At 39.0% G+C, this 20,151-nt stretch overlaps 2 protein-coding genes across 10 annotated transcripts in view; one reads left to right on the forward strand and one right to left on the reverse strand.

Moving 5' to 3' along the window:
- The window catches only part of Sox6 (SRY (sex determining region Y)-box 6), a 566,848-nt gene that overhangs the window by 541,431 nt on the left and 5,266 nt on the right, over window positions 1-20,151 (reverse strand). For 3 of the 9 annotated variants that reach the window (XM_013511927.1, XM_013511917.1, XM_013511919.1), the window contains exon 2: window positions 3,833-3,943. The exons of 2 other annotated variants lie outside the window; for them this stretch is intronic. The gene's annotated coding sequence lies outside the window, so the exon portion shown is untranslated. Of the gene's footprint in view, window positions 1-3,832; window positions 3,944-19,059; window positions 19,416-19,735; window positions 19,815-20,151 lie in introns of those variants that run through there. 4 more of the 9 variants (XM_013511920.1, XM_013511921.1, XM_013511923.1 and 1 more) reach the window with 4 other exon arrangements.
- The window catches only part of LOC106147999 (translation initiation factor IF-2-like), a gene marked incomplete in the record, with an annotated part of 3,894 nt that continues 3,581 nt past the window's right edge, over window positions 19,839-20,151 (forward strand). The window contains 1 exon segment of the mRNA XM_013511744.1: window positions 19,839-20,151. Within this exon segment, the coding sequence (XP_013367198.1) occupies window positions 19,853-20,151 (299 nt within the window).

The raw sequence follows: 20,151 nt of genomic DNA on the forward strand, positions 1-20,151 counted from the left end.
ATTATGAGTTGGTCATTTGAAGTACAAATACCCAGAAATACAGTCTCAAACTCTAATCTATCCATGAGAGATTATAACAGCTACCATAACATCACCATATACTCCATTACCACCATCATGACACTGCCATCTGCAAGACAACGTCTTGACTTCACAGCTTCTCAAATACTACCTCTCATCTACTCCTTTAGATGCTGAACTTTGTGATTCCTCCACTGATAAGCTACTTTCCTCCACTGATGCCCTCTTCACCGGAGAAACAGCATGAAATCACCAGTGGAAAGAGCTTAGCTTTTGTCATCAGATAAACCAGGGTCCAAATCCTCGACCCAGTCTGTGCCTATACTAGGAAGGATTTCTGGAGCTAGAAATCAAGTCAACAATCACTGGTCAAGCCAGGCTGTATGCAGGCCCTCCCTGGAGATACCTCCTGGGTCAGACTCCCTGGCTGCTGGCTTCTGCTTCTTTCAGCTCTATCACTGCTTCTTCAGTTACTTCTTCAATCATAAATTCAGCCCTGAGAAAACTCATACCCTAACCCACTCTGTATCCAAGTCCACTTGTCTCCACAATCCATGCAACTCAAAAAAGGAAGAGGCCAATCCTATAATAAAAAAAAATTGTATCTCAGCAGATTTATTGATTTGCTGTTGAAGAGGTTCTCAAAGTACTCACTCATTACTATAGGTCAGTGAGAGTTCTCTCAAAGACTCTCCACAGTTCCCGTGTGGGGAAATCGTAGGATGATTTCACATTACGTTCTATGGTGGTAGTTTTTTTAATCCCTTCCAGAAAGGCATTGTACTCTATTTTTTGCCAGATTCTCCTCTTAAAGGCATTCACTTTAATAATAGCCAATGCTTACACTGCACCTGTTACATACCATGTCCTCTTTTAAACACATATTTTCCCTCAATCCTTAAAACAACCCTAAGTGGTATGTGCTATTTAACAGATAAGGAAACCTAGGCCTGAAGCAGAAATCAAGCTAAGCAGCCTAAGTCTACACTGCTAGACAGTAGTGGAATAGTCTGTTAATCCCAAACTAATTTTCCAGCACTGTATAAGTCATAGAAATAAAATTAAGGTCACTATCAGATTTCTGTTCTTCAGAATGTTTAATCAAAAATGCTAAGAACAGGCTTTAAAACATAATTTTAAGTGGGAAGGGCAATATAGACTCAAGAGAAGAGAGTATTTTAAATGTTTAGGTTAAAAGGAGATTCAAAGCTTCAGTATTTTCAGTACTACTTTGCTCTAAAATTGGCATCAATGCAATAAACTTCAGGTTGAAATGATTATTAAGTGCTGAAAAATTTAAACATCTATATCTAAGCAGAAATTTAAATAGTCCTAGTTTTTACTTAATGGCTTCTCACTGTACACTGCTGTTATGGTTTGTGTGTAGATGTCCCCGCCAAAGCCTCATGCAGTCATGGGGTGGGATTCTAGAGTTTTTGATTAACTCATGATCCAGTGGGATTATCGGTGTGAGTGCTGGGATTATGGGTGTGAGTGCTACACCTACCCTGCACTGGGTGCAGCATGGTGGCTAGCCTGAATACAGTGTAAGGGAGGAAAAGAGGCTTGCCTGCTGTTGCTCCTCCCTTTTGCTCTTGCTGCTTTTGCTGTTTTCTGACACCATGAATTATTGCTCTCTGCCATGTGCCACTCTGCCTTAGAGCTGGCCAAGTATGGACTGAAACCTCCACAAACTGTGAGCTAAATAAACCTTCCCTTCCTTAATTTTGGGCATCAGGTATTCTGTACCAGCAATGACAGAAAAGTAACTGCAATAAGAGAAAAGTAACCAAGACAAACGCAATACTCAGACATCACTTTTTATACAGTTGAATACCAGTGGAGAGAAAACTGTCCTAACTGGATTTGTACATTACTGAAACTGACAGGAAAAAATGCATCAATTCAGAAAAAAGCTTAAGACATTTAACAGTACATGTGGGGAGATTAAATATAACAGGTAATTCTTCCTAAATCCAGAGAGCAATCTACTACTTGACAAATAAATGTCAGAGATGGTGTGCCTATATGTGAAGAGCCAATCACTAGGGACCTTCAGAGAACTTATGCAGTACAGTGCTCTTCCCTAGCAGGAACAGAATCTTGAGAGAAGGAACAAAGATAATTGGTCATCAAATAAAAGTGCACCATCTAAAGGAAAGAGAATTGGAGAATTTTTGTATGTGAATGGGGAGCTGACAGAAGTACAGTCTGCCTTGCTTTGCACTACACCACGTTAACCTAAACTAGTGTATTGTGGAGCCAGGTCCATGTTTTGCATGATTCTAAAGTAACTGACAGCAAACCATGACATAGGAGCTGTGTAAAATAGTCCTGAAATCAGAACTATCCAAAGTGCAAACATGGTTCTGATATACAAGAGTTTCAGTTAGCACCATGCTATGCAAAGTGAAGACTGCCTTAACAACCACAGCTACAAAAATTCAACAACACACGATAATAATTCAACCCCTCACTATCCTGATTATTTTGACTCAGAGATTATATCACGAACTCTCTTGACTTACTTACCTGTTATGTAGCAGAAACAGCGCAGGACTTCAAGTCAGGACATCTATGTTAGATTATAATTTTGCTACTCAGTGGCTATGTAGTTTTAGACAAGTCATTTTCCCTCTCAAACTCTTAATTTCTTTTTATATAGAGTAGGAATAATGACATTTGCCTCCAGAGTTGTGTAAATTAATTAATAAAATAATAATCACTAATAGTGAGAACTTCACAACATATCAGGCAGTCTTCCAAATGTATTAGCTTATTTAAATCTCTCAAAAATTATGATATAAGTACCCAGAAATACATGTGGCATGAGGTAAATAAAATGTTTGGTGATATACATCCATTGCATTACTTAATATTACTTCCATCCATGGGAACAAATGGGTACCAAAAAGAAAATGAGAAAAGATGAAATCTGTTTGTGTATTAGATACTGCAGAGAACTGATAAAAGGGAAGTATGCTCTTATTAAAAATAAGTGGTATTTTTTTCCTGAGATTCTTCTTCCCTCCTTTTCTTGAGGGCTAGGTGTACTCTAAGACTTTGGAAGAGGTTAACTGGCAGACTTCAAAGACAGCCAACTCTGTTGGTGACAGAAACCATATTCAAAAAGCCTGGCACTGGCCACTGCTCCCAGTCTAGCCAAACACATGCAATGAATTGATGGCTGTGTCCCAACACCCTGCTTATCTCATCCAGCTCAAGCGCCTTCACAGACACAACCCTTCCAATGCCAATATTTCCTCCCTTCCTTCTAAAGTTCTATTAGACACTTCTGCTTAGAATGCGGAGCCCTGTCCAGGAGCACACTGAAAATGCACTCTGTCAACGTTGTCTGGACAAGAGAAAAGAGGAAGCTGAAAATATTTTATAGTTGTTGCTCATTAGTCACCTCACATGAACTTATAAAGTTAGACTGCTAGCATTTATCATCTTAGAAGGTACAACAGACATGGTCAGAGGAGGTTAATAAACAGGACAGGGAACTTCACTGAAAGTTCTGGGTCAGGAGCAGGCCAGAGCATTATCCTGGAAGGGAATGAACTGGGCATCAGAGCTGAAACCTCTTTAGAGATCATCAAGCTTCCCAGTCTGCCAATGAAGGAACTAATTCCTAGAGAGAACTGACACAGCCAAAGTCACCGAAAGTGTACTGGCAGAGCTGATACTCCCAAATGCAGCTTTTGCTACCACACAAAAGGTATACTTGCAAGCTACAGAAAGGGCAGGGGAGGAGGGGCACTGATGAGAATGTTTGCTTATCGACATCCCTGACTGCTGCCTTACTCACCTTTCCCAACTTCTGCTCTGATTGTATCTAAATCGGAGGAAGGCTGCGTGAAGAAGCAGAAAGAGCCCCAGGCATTCAGGAGAGTAGCGATCCTCCACTTGGTCCCCTCTCCTAAAACACAATAAATACACTTAACTATAAAACCTCACTGATCCCTTCGCAATGACAAAATAACTCAAACGACTTTTTCTAAAGAATAAAAGATAGGTTATGTCTAATTCCACCCTCATATCAGAGCCCGGTAAAAATGCCACACTGCTTTTTCTGAACCCCAACAGTGGTAAAGCTGTAACCCCACTTCCTGTCCTGGGATTCCAGTGATGGCTACACTCTTCAAGGGGATCCTGTCCCAAAACAGTGTTCTCTGGAAACCATGCTTTTATTCATCATATCTTCCCCTCTTTCCCACCTACTTTTTCATTTTAGAGGTCTCCTAATGCATGTGCCATCCTGGCAACATACTATATAAATACATAAGGGGTTTTTTTTGTTCATTCATTTATTTATTCACTCATTTAAAGAACAAGAACTAACCTTGCCAAATTTAAATATAGAGTGACACCCTGGGTTTACATATCAAACATTAAAACCTCAGATCCCGTACCAGAAGTATCCTAAATAAGGAGGAAGATTAACTGTCGACATTATTTTCTAGTCTTTAACTAAATTAACCCTGAACAAATGTCCAGCTGGTTTTAAAAGACCATCTCAAAGAAACAACAGTTCCAGGATAACAATAATTTAAGCCTTACTGACAAGACTATGACCAACCTGACACTGGTACACTAGTAGGACATCTCTAGCAACCATATTACTAGATAGAAACAATGATGATCCAAGCAGGTATAACAAAAATGGGTCAATTTTTTTAATTATCAGGAAGACAGTTTTGAGATATAGATTTATGTCTAGTATCAGGAACAGTATATCTTGCCCTATTATACTTTGACATGTTAAATAATAAGAATATGAAGCATTTATATTCAGCAAGACATTTTTAAACTAAGCACATAGATATACATTTAAATTGCTAGAGCTGGGGATATAGCTCAATGGTAGTGTGCTTGCCTAGCATGTATAAGGCCCTGGGTTGGATTCCCAGCACTGTAAATAAATAATAAATAAATAGTTACAATTTTTTCAGCAATGTCTGAAATATAAAGCTCATTGAAATATTTTACAAAATTTTAACAAACTTCATGCTAAAAGTTTAGAAACCTCTCCTGAAGATCCTTTATAAAAGGCAAAAGGATACATGCCACTTGAGAAATGTTTGTCCTTCCTGCAGCTATCAAAAGGGTTAAATAATACACAGTAAACAATATGGCCAATTTAACTACAGTCCCTTAATTAAAAGTTGGAGTTGCTTAATGAACAACTCTCATGTAACCATTTGCCCAGAATGCAATGGGAATAATGCCCTTTGGGGTCGTACAGCAGGTATTAGGACAATCAAGGTTGAAAGATGCATAGAAAACAAGGCTGAAGATTTGAAAAAGAAACACATCATGTCTTGCCTTTTCAGATGAATTAATGTACACATGCCTAAGTTTATGATATGTGGTAGACAAAGTACTACTTTTGAGTGAGGCACTAACGTACATACCAGAGAAGAGGCAATCTGAATGGTATATTACTTTTTTAAATAAAAGTAACTTTTAGGGAAAACTAAGAAAGTGTAATCAATGGCAAAGTAGTTGCCTTAATTGAACTGAAGAAGAAAGAAGGCTAGGATTATAGAAATAGTAGAACGGGCCCCCCTATTCATAGCTAAGAAATTCCAGCAAAATGTTGAAGACAGTAGTATTCAAAAATGGAATTACTTTTGTAAATAAATAGATCTGTAAAACACAGCAAAATCTTTACAATGCTTTGCAATGAGATGAGAAGTAACCACAAGAATTTTTGTACTACTCCAAAATTCCACTGCTTGTCCCATGACTAAGTTTTCAAACTTAAGGATAGGTACCAAAAGAACTAACATACCAAATATGCTGAACTTTTTATGTGATGACAAGAAGTTGTGCATGTTGCTATGTACATAGATTAAAGATAGAAGACAGGCAGATATTCATATAAATAATTAGATACACACACACACATACATATATATACAAGTAATTGAACAATCTGTCTCAAGGTAAAAGTGGTGTTTTATCAAGATTTGTGCTATGAAAGAACACTTTGAAAACATATTTGTGATTTTGTTACCAAAATTCTATCACCTAAAAAAATTCTCATCTGTTTTCAATTTTTAAATTGGCAACAGGATATTTTAACCTATCTAATGATGTCCCAAAAAAATTTAAATGGGCTTTGAATCCATATATTAAAATATGAAAATGCTACACCTTCAACTTCTTTGGCAAAAACAACGTTTGTCATCAAGGAAGATGGACATTTACCAGCCAAATGCTTTTGTTGTTGTGTTTTTGTTTTTGTTTTTTTCTGATACCAGGAATCGAACTCACGACCTGGTGCTTGCCAGACAAGCGCTGTGCCACTGAGCTAAATCCCAAGCCCCAATACTAGACGAATTTTAACAGAGCTTTTTGCATATTTTTGTATGGAATTAAAAATTTAATATCACAATTTACTGAGCATAATCAGTGATATAGTTCTTCCATTTGAATCTATTTTGTATTTTTTCTGGACTAATTAGTCTTCAGCCATAACAGCAATAAAAGCATGTAGCAAAATCACCTGAACTTAGACCCAACTCTTTAAATCCCTTCATAACAGTGTTAAGCCAATACTTTTAAAAATAACAAAGCCTGTACTATTGTAGTTTTGTGGGGACCACAATTAGTTTTAGGATACTTATATCATCTATATCTCTGTCTTTTTAATATTTACATGTGAATGTTTTATAGTGTACATGCAATGGCACATGTCCACAATTTTAAATAAATATACACATGTGTTAGGGTACATGCTCTCTCTAAAAATGTTTGGAGAGTACTATTCTGTTAATTCTCTAGAATAAGCCGTAAAGTTGTCTTGTCAGAAATCTTTCAGACTCATCCTCACTGACAATATTTTTCAGTTGCCCTTATGCTTCCTAAACCACCCAAGAGCTCTATTTCCTTCTCTCTTTGAATATCCTAAATTCTACCTCTTAATCTCAGGCACTGAAAATGTTTCCTACTTTTATTCCAGTCAAGCAGCGTAGATACAAGTCACAGTGCTACCATGCCCTTACACTGAAACAAACATTTTATTAATTATCAAAGTATTTATTTTAAGATGCATTAGCAATATAGGTAGCTAAATATCAGCCCCATTTGAGTCAGTGTAGGATATCTATATAATTTAATGCCCCATTACTAAATGTAATAAAATCATATTTCTATTTTTAAGTTATCTCAGATATCAATTTTTATATAAGGAAAAATAAAGCTGTATTGTCATAGCTTCATAAAATATAAAGGACAATGATACAAGTATTCTGTTATATTGGTATTTTAGTTACAGGAACTAATTTATGCACAAATTGAAAAAAAGAAGAGTATCAACCCAAAGATGGAAAGTGATGCCAACACAAAAGAAAAAATTAGCATACAATAAGAAGGGATATACTTCTGGGTTTCTTTTTTTTTGGTTTTTTGTTTGTTTGTTTTCTTCCGGTACCAGGAATCGAACTCACAACCTTGCACTTGCCAGGCAGGCACTGTGCCACTAAGCTAAATCCCCAGCCCCAGGATGTACTTCTGCACATGCACACAGCTCTTGATGTCAGTGAGCTTTTCTATGTGAAAAATAACAAACAAAATAAACACAAAACTTCACAAGTAAATCACTATGAATTTTATGAGTGCTTTGGAAAAAGGCCCAAGGTGTCATAATTAAAAATCAAATAATTTCTCATTCCTCTGACATGCCATATATAAGAATTTGAAAAACAATTTGAGTAGTCCAGTGTACTAGTCCCACTGAATTCAGGCATATATGTATTTATTTACTTTGCAGAAAATAAGGCTGTTACAAACTGCCACACAGATTTAAAACACAAAAGTATTCAGTACATGACCCTACTTTAGCATAGTCTATACAAAAAGCACAAATGAAGGTTCTGGACCTACTGTTATCAATAAAAATTTAAAGGGTCTAACCACTGAAAGGCTGACAATTTCTTTTTTAAAATGCTTAAAAATATTGTGTGAAAAAAATAAAAAATAAAATATTATACCGTTTTAGGGGTTCCAAGATTAAAATTCCTTTTTAAACATCAACATATCTATTTTCAATTTGCATTTTCATAATGGGAAAAGACTACAGCTTAGAAATTTTAAAATAGTCAAGTTTTCCCCCAGCATGTATTGGTCTTCAAACTCAAGAATAAAAGATTTTCCTGAGACTCATTTAACTAATATGCTGTATTCCAAGTTACTTAAGCATTGTTCAGCAGATCTATTATTTTAGTTTACTTACTTTTACTTGGATTTCTGCTTCTTTAGAATTCAACTGTAAGTTTTCAAGGAAAGTGCTCTTTAAGGCATCATAACTAATTTAATGTGACTAAGGGTATGTTTTTAAACTGTTTTTCAGTAATTTTGTATCTTTTTCTTTCTCTTTCCCTCAGTTTCAGCACCTTTCTTTTTACTGTAGAGATTCCTGGCATTATGAAAAATGTAAGCAAGAGTCCAGAAGCCAAAACATTGGTTAGGAAAACAACAGGTTAAAGCCCTTTAGAAACCAAGGCCATTGCTTCTCTAAGCTATGTGACCAGTGACCACCAGTCTCCTTTCAAAAGTGATTATGTCGTGAAGTCATATACGTTGCAAAATCTCAACAAGTATGTATAATTTGGAGAAACAAATTATTAAAAACCAAAAGAAATGCTAAATCAAATCCAGAAAAGAAAGCCTGTGCACACAGAGAACAGCTTTTTTTTTTTTTTTTTTTTTTTTTTTTTTTTTGGTTTTTCTCCGGTACCAGGAACCGTACTCATGCCCTTGCGCTTGCCAGGCAGGCTCTTTGCCGCTGAGCTAAATCCCCACCCCTGAGCACGGCTTTTGATAAGTTAGAAAACATGAGTTTCCAGATTACAAAACCACCAACAGTGGGTTTAGCATACATTTTTTAACAATATCAAGGGTAGAAAAGGGCTATTCCAGCCACCACTGCTACTGTTTTATCATTATCATTGTACAATAATTTGTATTTCTTCCAAGAAGATTAAATCATTCAGGATTATTTCCATAGTACTACTCGATTTAAAATTTATGAAATATGTCACCTTTACAGTTGGAAAAGCTTAATTATAAATGAGGCATCTAAATACCTGTAATAAGGGAAATTCAGAAATAATACACAAATCTGCAATTTTACAAATATAGCTCTTTCTCTAAGACCACGCATGTCAAATTTTTAAAAAGTATATTACAGTGCAGGACACAAGATTTTAATTCATAGTCCTGAATGATCTGCTCACATATTAAAATGCCATTTATTTTAATTTTTATACCTAGTTGACAAATTTGAAGGAAAGCAATAATTTAAAAGATTCCTCCAGACCTTAAAATATACTCACAATGTGTCTGACCACAAAACCAAGCTAAGAAAAAGAAGCACAGCGGCTAACCTGCTGGCCTTTGGCTATGAACGGCAGACACAGCCTTTCTAGAAAGTTGCAAAGACACAAGTATTTCACTGTCTTACAGAATAGTCTGTAATATTACTAAATGTTCCTCCATGTTCAATGTTCTTTTGGGTATTACCTAAAGTCTACCCTTAATTTTCTTTTAAATTACAGATAAAAGGCAACCCCCTACTAGACGCATTCCTTGAGACAGATATAGATATATTTGTAATTTAAAATACATATAGTAGAGTATATATGTATATAATATATAATAGTAATTTTATTAGTGCATATATATGTATAGTAGTAATTAGAACACAGCCTAGAATCACACATATTCATGCCTCTGTTCTAGGATCATGCCTTTTTATCTTTAAAATCATGTAATCAAGTGATTCTCAATATATTCATCATCAAAGATCCTTTTATTAATCCTCCCTCCCGAACCCCATATTTTGAAAAATTCCTGTCTACAAACTAGCCACATATAACACATAATATTTTCTATTTTCTACTCTTTAGTAAAAAGTCATAGAAAACCAGTGTTTAATGCTTCTGATTCATCATGATATTGCTCATTTACATTGGTGTATGGGCAACACAGCAACGGTTGTTTCTGGAACCAAGCACGAAGATAAAGTAAATGAGCACTGACATTCTATTGAAGAGAGCAGAAAATAAGAAGGCCCAAAAAGCCAGTTGTGATTTATTACATACAAGCTTTGTTTGGAGTAAATAGTATCCCGAAGCAAAAATCAATTGAAACATTTATTCATATCACGTAGGAAGTTAGATAGTATGAATGGAAAGTTTATCTACCCTGGATACCTTTTATTGAATGAGGCTATGAATATGAAAGCACTTTAGAGACTGAGAATTGGGGGCCCTCTCTTATCCCACGGTTCTAGTACTGATTACATAACTATTGTCAATTCACCCTAACACAGTTATGCACTTTTGTATACATTATTATTTGTATACTTTAAATTTAATCATTCCAACAACCTTATGTGTTTTGTTTTGTTTTTTTTTTTTTTTTTTTTTTTTGGGTTTTCTCTGGTACTGGGAACCGAACTCACGACCTTGCGCTTGCCAGGCAGGCGCTTTTGCCGCTGAGCTAAATCCCCAGCCCCCCCAACAACCTTATGTGATAAATTCTATTACCAAACCATTTTTTTAATGAGGAAATTGAGATTTAGTGATGTCATGTAACTTTTTCAATGCCATACAACTAGTTTAGGAAATAAGATGTAAATGTAAAAAATAAAAAAATAAAAACAGAAAGTCTAACTTTGATCTTCACATATGCAGGCCTATCATTCAAATGAAAAAAATTATGTTTTATTTTTTCTTAAAATGAAAACAAAACAGACTGATAAGTATATGCTTGACAAAAGAACTTCCTAGCATCAATCGTTCATATATATAACCAAAGAAGAGTATAAAACCTCCTTCTTTACAGATATTCAAAATGGAGAGCTTCTTAACTAGAATGGAGATAGGATAGTCAATACTATTATGGAGGATGACAGACAAAATAACCTTTCAAAATCTCTAGTCTTTAGAATTGGAATTTTATTGAATTTTAGAGGCTGTACATCAAAACTCTACATTTAGTCACTTGGGACTCTACCCCAGGGCTTCTAGAATACAGATGAATTCTTCTTTCTAGGAAGGAAAGAAAAAACTTGTACTGCTGATTCTGTTATACATAAGAGGAAAATAAGCAGGTTATACATAACTTGCCAAATATTACAGAGTGAACACGTAGTACAGCTCGAATGGGAAGCCAAATTTGTATAATTCTTAGTACCACTTCAACAGTAGTAGATATCATGTAATAAATGCTTATTGTATACAAATTGTTGAGCTGAGTGCTTTATATTGAATTCATTTAATCCTCTCAGTAGTTCTATGAGGCAAATATTATTGCTGCCATTTTATAGATAAAGAAACTGCGACTTAGAAATTACAGGATAGTATGGACATTTGGGGGGAAAAGGGCTGACTTCTCATACACAGACGGTTCAGTGCTCATGGAGACAAGTTGGAGATTATTTCTGAAACAGTAACAACATTCCTTTGCTATTCCTTATTCTTGAGGAGATAACAACATGCTCTTTGATATTCCTTTCCAAGAAAGAACAATAAACTATTCTTTTCTAGGTAGGGCCATTTTTTACCCAGTTCTGACAATGAGCTGCTTAACACCAAAACAAGTATGCCTAAGCTTCCTCACCTACCAAGTATGAAAATCTTCAATAAAAGAGAATATTCTTTTGGGGTTTCTTGGGGTTTTTTTCCAGTACCAGGAATCGAACTCATGACCTTCCACTTGCCAGGCAGGAGCTGTGCCTCTGAGCTAAATCCCCAGCCCTAGAAGAGAATATTCTTTAAAAGCAAAGAATCCTAGCTTCAAAGCTACCCTTCAGAGTGCCTAGAACTTAATAAGTGTTCCATCACATTACCTAATTATCTGTTTGTAAAATATAAAAGGAAGCATTTGCAACCACACCTGAGCATCGGTTACATTTAAAACCTACAGTCTTCATTTTTAAAAAAATGTTCCATTTTCTTTTTTCCACATAGTGGGCTTGTGTAGTCTTGGAAAGTGAAGCATTTTTAAATTTATTTTGTCTAATTTTAAAGAACTACTTTTTCAAAGATGCAGAAATTGTGCTCAATAATGTCAAAAACACAAATAGCACTAAAGCCCCTTCTTGCATTTGGATACATATTTTAAAAAGACAATTCAATGTATCTCTTCACAATGACTAAAAACAGCAAAGGGCGGGTGGTACTGGGAATCAAACTCCAGACCTCACACTTGCCAGGCAGGCACTGTGCCCATGAGCTTAAGTGCTTGGCCCAAAAACAACAAATTCTTGAAGGTAGCAGGAATAAAATATCATTTAGGGTTATCTTCTGAGGTTTTTCAGAGTAAAATGTGATGAGGAGAAAACCTGGAATAGAACGGAGAATGCTTGCATACACGCCAATATGCACATCATATAATGCAGTTACCTAACATTTATTATGCCTACTTACATGTTTCATCACTGAAAAGCATCAAATCAATATACTTAAGTAATCCAAAATAGTTAAAATATATAAAATTCTTAAAGAATTTCGTATCACACTGGGCTTCAATACACAGTGCTTCAATACAGAGAAATCTTTTAAAAGCTTTATAAGCCATGGGACCTCAGTAAATAAAACACACCAGCAAATTCCTTACCACACATACCACATACTGTGAACATAGAATGTTCACAGACAGAAAGCAAATACAGAGATAGAAAATTACAGAGCAACAAATTCAAGCCGGTTACCAAAGATGCAAAAATTTCTAAAATATATACAACAGTACAGTACGCTCAATGCTTTATTTCACTATTCTATCTCTCAATAATTGCAGGTTAAGATATTAACTCAACTCTTTAAAATGAACTCCAACATCTCCTCACAAATGCAGAGATAACTCTTTAGATAAAGATTTCTATAGTTTCAGATGATTGCTTTTCACTTAAAGTAATATGTGAGAGAATGTCACTACATATTTTCATACTGTTAAAAATAAAAAGGAATATTTCAGAATTCTTTAAACATTTTGAAAACGAATTTTTCTAATATTATGTACTGTGCAAGTTAGCAATAATTACTAAATGTATTGTCATTATAAAGTAGAAATAACTAAAGTTCATTTTAATGTGCTTTATTAGTTTATAATAGATTACAGTATCCACAATTAACCTCAAAAAATAACTCACATCTTTCCTAAAGATGAAAGTTTTTTGAGTGAATAGTAAAACGGGTGATATATTAGGGGTCTTAGAGGAGCAAGAAGAGATTCTGAATATAAACAAGCTATCATTCTGGTAAAAGGAAATACAAACAACTAGCATAAAAATAGTTGATGCACAAAAGCCATAATGAGGGGGTAGCTCAAAAAATAACTTCTACTTTGAATGGTTTGGATGAAATACAAATTATCCACAGAAAAGTGTGGACTGGCATAAATGTTTGTACGAAATTATAAGTGTATTTCAAGAAGTATGCAAGAGGCAACCGCCTGCATGATGCGCAAGGCCCCGGCAACGCTCTGCTTAAGTGCTGGTGCACAGAGTCCAAACCACTGCATTTTAATTACCATGCAGCCTCAGATATATTGCCTTTGATATGGAAATGCTCTTGTTCTCTCATCTTCACATATGGTCTCATGCACAGAAATCTTTATCTGATTCATAAAAAATAAACTAGAATCCAATCTCAACACCTGACCTCAGTGCTTAGAAGTTTTTTACTAAGCATGGTGTCACTATAAAAAGAATGGCTAATATTGGTGTAAAGTTAGATATTTTGAGCAATGATGTGAAGGATTTGCAGTTAAGAATTGAATCAATACTGCTTCTCTGAGGTTTTAGGGCTTCATGTTCCCTTTTTTGAGACTACCACAGATTTGAGGAAAAACAGACCAGGACCCTTTCTTTGGAGGTGAGACCGTCAGTAGCAGATTTAAATGATATTCAATTTTTCAACCTCCCCCCACATTCTTCAATTGATATTTTTATCCAAACTGTGACAATCAGATATTTAACACTTGAAAAGCTCTATCAAAAACCATAATGCAAATTTTGAACTATTTCCAGTTTGGCTAAGAGTCTAAACAAATAATCAGCAGAAAAGATTTTACCCTCTTCCACAGAACAAGAAAAATAAAAAGTCTTCCTAAGAATGAATAATAAATACATAATGAGTGAATGATGAGAGTTTCTGATATAACTCTCACAAAAACAATTAGTTTTCAGATCACAAGTGAAGAACTTCAAACCGAGAAAAAGATATGTTACATATTTAAAATGTATTCGCATCTAAAGAAAATTACTTTTCATATATTCTGCCAAAAGCAAAAAAGCACTGGCTTTTTTTTTTTAATTTTGAATATCTTGACTTTGGAGTATAATCAGTAGAAAATTTGGAACCAAGATGAGGACATAAAATGTCCTTGTGCCTTATTTTTCTTATTAAAAATAATAGGAAGAGTCATAGTTCTTAAATAAGAAACAATACAAACCCAAAGAGAGTCCATTTCTTCCTCTAAAAAGCAATGATTGTTGATTTGCTCATTTTAGCAGGTTTCTATAATAAAATCTCATTAAATCTTATTGGCCCATATAACTTGATAATTCTGAAACAACGTAGATTAATTTTCCCAAAAATGGTAATATGACCCACGTAACCTCATGACAGCAGATAATACAATCCATCTGCAAATCATCTTGCGGCAAGTTATCTGTGTTTTATCATTTCTAGTACCTGTCTGTGCCTGATATGGTCCTCTCAGACACATTAGCTTGATGGAATGTTTTAGTTGACTTCAAAAACATCAATTGATATATATGCATCCCCAAACTATATTTAAACAAATACCTCTCAGATAAACCAAAATTTTAGTTGTGCTGTACCACACTTTCATAGAATGCTGTTTATAAACAGTAGGGGAAAATTTATATTTATGTGTGTGTGTGTGTGTGTGTGTGTATTTCCTCACTATGAAGAGAATTTTTTCAAGCATGGAAAGGTAGATAAATAACAAAACTGAGAAATATAGGAAATATTAAAAGTAAAAGATATAGGTAACGTATATTAGGTATTTTTAAAAAGAAAATTTGCTTATTCCAGTATCTATTATACAATCAGTCCAACAGAATTAGTAAAAAGAATTATTTAAAACATTACTGATTTCTTCAATATGAGATGTATATGTGTAGCAATTTCATCAATGACCAATAGCCCAATAATTCCTAAAGTCTCAGGAATGCCACTACAACTTGGCATTTATGTGCTTAAAGTAATGTACTTTAAAGCCTTATAGAAGGAAATTTTGCAAGAAATGTTAATATATTGTGAATATATGCTTTTCCTGTAAAAAGAAAAACATCAGCTGTTTTCTGCTATTGATGAGAAAACTGCCCAAAAGAATATAATATTCCCATGAAGCTCATTTCCTCTAGGAATTCAGTTATTGAATCCTTATAGAACCAGCTTAAGATATAGGTGCTTGATACTGCTATATTAATAATATTTTACATTGTTTTATAATATAGTAAGAGTTGTGGTTACACAACATATTAGTACAGGAATATGTATCATACTCCATAATAAAAAAAAATTATTTTGCTTGCATTTTTTTAAATACAAGTATACCAAGAGAAAGTTCCTTTTCATCACTTATAAAACAACAAATAAAAGCAACGTAAATGGGATAAATAATAAGCAAAAAGCTACTCAGTCTTGCCACTGTAACTGAAGGAATATGGAAGAGCAAGAGGGAAAGAGGTGCGGTTGGCACATGAGAAAACATCAGAGGATGTCAGTGGCCTAAGGAATTAGTGCCCTACCCTTGCTGTCTGCAGCCTGGTTACTTGTCGTTGGTCATACACGAGCTCTATGAAGTCTGGTATACACTTGCTTTGAAAGCCTGAAAGTTTTTTTTAGTTGCCTGCTTTTTAAGAATAAGAGCTACTGTGTCTCTTGATTTATGAGGGTTTTTTTTAAATGTAGGAGAAAAATATCTACATGTCATTTTGCTTGCCCATGTGCTCACACACAGGCACTCAGAAAAGATGCTCTCAAAAGTACATTGATAATGCATTTATTGCCTGATAATGTTGAAAACATTCAGTCATAACTTTTCTCCTGCTGTAAGAAAACATTGTGTGGGTTCAATAAAAAGCAAATGAAACTTAATAAAACCATGTCCCTACCTCTCATTAAGAAAGAAATAGTCTTACTGGCATAGAAAAGCTAACCTTGTCCCACTGAACTGGTAGAAGATTTGGGATGTTTGTTTGTTTTGAAATGAAGAGAATCTTCTAGTAAGTATCAGGTACAGCTGAGTGGCCTAGAAACAAGGGGAGGAGGGAGACTGATGCAAGTGCCTAGTGCTGAGTGTGGAATTCCATGGTGACTTCACAGAGTGACAGAGGGAAGGTCATGCTCAAGGCTGCAGAAATCTGGCCCCTGCCATAGAGTGTAGGCTGAAGCTGACCTAAGGCTGGGATTTGAAAAGGTATGCAGGAAGCTCAAGCTCCAGACTGGGAAGACAGAGAAGGCACTGCTCCAAAGCACCCCAGGCTGACCTAGAATGAGATACACGGAGAAAAGTGCTTTCCAAGCTTCCCCACAGGATCACTAGCAGCCCCAAGTGGCTAGGCCTAAAGGGGAACCAGAAGCTACAATCTAGACACAGACACTAACTTCCTGAGGGACCTCTGGAACTGGGGACTGGAGGAAGCACTAAGACAGGTGAACAGTCCAAACCAGAAGTCTTGAAATAACCTGCCCAAACCAGGATATACAATACCATCCCCGGCTGGTCCTAGTAGGTTAGTGCAAACAGAAGGACTCACAGCCTGCCCAGGACTGAGTGTGGAGCATAAATATACTGCCAGATTTTCTCTGCTACTCCGCTACCCATCCTAAAGCCGCACTCTCTAACACTGATGTCAGGTACCCTCTCTAACCAACAGTTCCGCCTCAGATAGAAAAATAAGAAGAGATAAAATAGCGAAAAAGAGAAATGAAAGGTAAAGCTACACTGTCAAAGTCTTTGCGGCCAGGGCCTCCCGAGGCTGTCCTGGCCAGTTCTGCTCTTCCTCCGGGGAATCCTGTAACAGCCCAGAAGGCAGCTGAGTGTATCAGGTCGGCCAAGCCCGTGCCTATGGGCCTCGGGGACGAGGTGCTGAGTGCGCAGGCTAATTATACATGTGGCATTTGGACAGCCGACTGTCCAGTGACACCTTACCTTATGAGGAAACGTCAACCCCAGCAACTGTTCAAAACAAAATGCCATCGCGGGATCAGCTTCGCCGGCTCTTGGCCGGTTCAGGATTGCTTTTCCCACCGCCTCTCGCACTTAGCACAAGAATGTGGCCTAGGAAGGCCAGCCACTGGCAGGCAGGCCGGCCAGCATGGGGGGACAGGCTGGGCGGCTCCCGCCAGGTGTCAGCCCTGTTGCGTCCCCCTCCACACCCGCGAGCCTTGGCCCCGACCACTTGACCTTTTTATTCACCAAACCCACCTCCTGGAAATATACTGGGCGGGGCTGTGTCTGTTTTTCTCCGGACCTGAGGGAAATCTGGGCATGTGACCATAAAGGGCAGGGGAGAGGAGACCCTGGCGGGAGGGGCAAGTGGGCACTCTCTCGTCCCTGCTCCCCTGGGTCGCTCCTGGGCCGTCTCTCCGGGGCCAAAAGCCCAGCCCCAGAAGTGCGAGCAAGAGAAAAGCGCCTGGGACAGGGACGTCACCCGAGAGCCTCACTGACAGTGCAGCAGGAGGTCCAGAGTCCAGCCCAGTTTGCCGCTGCGACGGCTTCGGGCCATCTCCAGGCTGGAACTTCAGGCGCGGCCCTCATAGGAGGTCACACACAGAGAGAAGCAGCCCGGGACAACCATCTCGCCAACAGCCCAGCCCTGCCAGTCCAGCCGAAGACTTATTTTTAGTCCTCAAATAGGAGAGGCATTCAATATCTGGCAATTCATACAAAACAAGCGTTTACAAACTTGGTCAGCGTAAAACAGCTTAAATAAAACTTAAAACACGCCGCCAACAACCACCTTTTATCTGCTCCGTACAGACCAATTCTATCTCAAAGCTCCGCGAAGCGCCAGGGAAACTGCCCCGCACAGAGCTAATCTGTCCTCCGCAGCCCTGGGCCGCTCCTCCTGGTGCCCGAGCACAACCCCAGCAGCCTCTGCACCAGCCCTTTCCTCCTCCGCCCGGCCCTTTAAGGGAGAAACCAGAAAGCAGCTCCCCCGGGAGCGGCGGGGCTCGCGCCCGGCCCGGGACGAGTGGCAGCACCGCCCCCGGCGCTGGGCCGAGCCGGGAGCAGCAGACCTCGGCCCAGGCTGCAGAGAAGGCAGCGGGCAGCGGGGCCCGGGCAGGGAGCCGAGAAGGACGGAGGGCGCAGGCCCGGCTGCAGGGACACGGGGCGGGGGAGAAACGTGCGCACGGCTGTGCGCCTCGCAGGCGGCCGGGGAGGCCGAACCCGCGCGGGACGGGACGGGACGGCCCCTTACCCACGCCCCAATGGGGCCAGGCGACACAGCCCCAGCGTCCAGGGCTAAGAGGACCACGTACTAGCGCTTGGGCTCCGGATTGTTTCGGAGGACGGTTTGTTTATTCCTGAAAAGATCATAAAAAGTAATGTCCAGTAACGGGGCGGGGGCGGTAAGCGGAGGGGAACTGGAGGCAGCTTGCGCACGGTCCCCGGAAAGTTGCGGCGGGGCAGAGGTGGGCGCGGGGTGAGCGCTGGGAGCGCGGGGAGACTTTTCTAGCGACCCGGGTTTTCTTTATCAACTCCTCCGAGTAAACTTCACCCCGACTGCGAGAGCAACGGACGTCCTCCACTCCTGCCCGCCCTCCGCCAGCGTCAACCCCACAAATAACCAAAGTTTCCAAACCCAAATGGGGGGTGCGAGGGGAGCAGCGCTAAGAAGCCCAGAAGCCCAGCGGGTCCTCCCGACCTCCCGCACCCCAGTCTGGCTGACACTGCAGCACTCCGAGCACTGCCGCATCGCAGTCCCACGGCGAATCAACCCAACACTTTTCAAGAAAACAAAATATTTGCTAGGAAACTTACTTTGCATTTAGTCTCTATTCTTTGGGGGGATGCGGTTTAGATCGACTCGGAAATGAAGCCCGTTTTGTCCAGGTTGGATATTGTCTACTTATGGATCAGCCCCTGGGTGAGGGTTTATTTTAATTTATGGCTTATGCATTCTTTTAAGGTCGATTTACATGACCTCCGGCTACAACTAAGACAGCCGAGGAGGGCACTCCAGTCGTCAGTCGGCCAAACCCACAATTAAAACAGCCCTCCCCCTAGTCTCGGTGTGACTAGGACTCTCCCGGAGTAGGCTGGCTCTTTTCCGTCTCTTCTTTCTTCGCTTCTTTCTTTTTGCTACCTTTTTATGTCCTCTTTTTAGTACCATGAAATAAGATGTGATATCACTTCGAAAGTTTCAGTATAACTTTGTCTAAATCCAAGCAAGCTTGCAGCGATAACGAGACACACGGCACGCACAAAGCCCTCAGGATGTTGCCCTCTTGTGGGCAAAAAGGGCACTGCCACCCAGGCGTCCCATCTGAACCCTCAGAGCGTACACGCACTTGGGAGAGCGAGAGACAGAGAGAGCGAGACAGAGAGACAGAGACGACAGAGAGAGAGAGGGAGAGAGAGAGAACTGCACACCACACACGCAGGCACACGAGCTGCCTCCATCACACACTTGCGCGAAGTTCCATGAAATACCTACCTCAAACTTCAAACTTCACGGAGGCTTAAAATCTCATGCTCTAAGCCACCTGACTTCTTTTTCATATCCTTCCCAGTTACATAGATCAGAATATCTATTCGGGGAGGCGGAGGTGGAATGAGGTGGGCCGAGAGGGCAGACAGATTTGCGGACCAGGACTTAGGATGCGATAACAGCTTTCTGTTGTCAAAGGTGGCGTTGTCTGTCTCTCTCCCTGCCCTTTTGCCTCAGTGTCCTACGCAGAGTTATCTACAGCTACAACGTGTGTTTTCTCGAGGTGGATTTGAGGGGGGCGGCAAGAAAACCAGAAGCCCGCCACGCAGACCTGTCACCGCCTCCGGAACCGGGCTGGACTCTCCGCGAGCGGGACGCATCCTGCCGCTCCGCGCGCCCGGCGGCGAGCGGCCGCGCTCGGG

This window comes from Chinchilla lanigera, unplaced genomic scaffold, assembly GCF_000276665.1.
Source record: "Chinchilla lanigera isolate Chin_1 unplaced genomic scaffold, ChiLan1.0 scaffold00013, whole genome shotgun sequence".
In the NCBI taxonomy this organism is placed as follows: domain Eukaryota; kingdom Metazoa; phylum Chordata; class Mammalia; order Rodentia; family Chinchillidae; genus Chinchilla; species Chinchilla lanigera.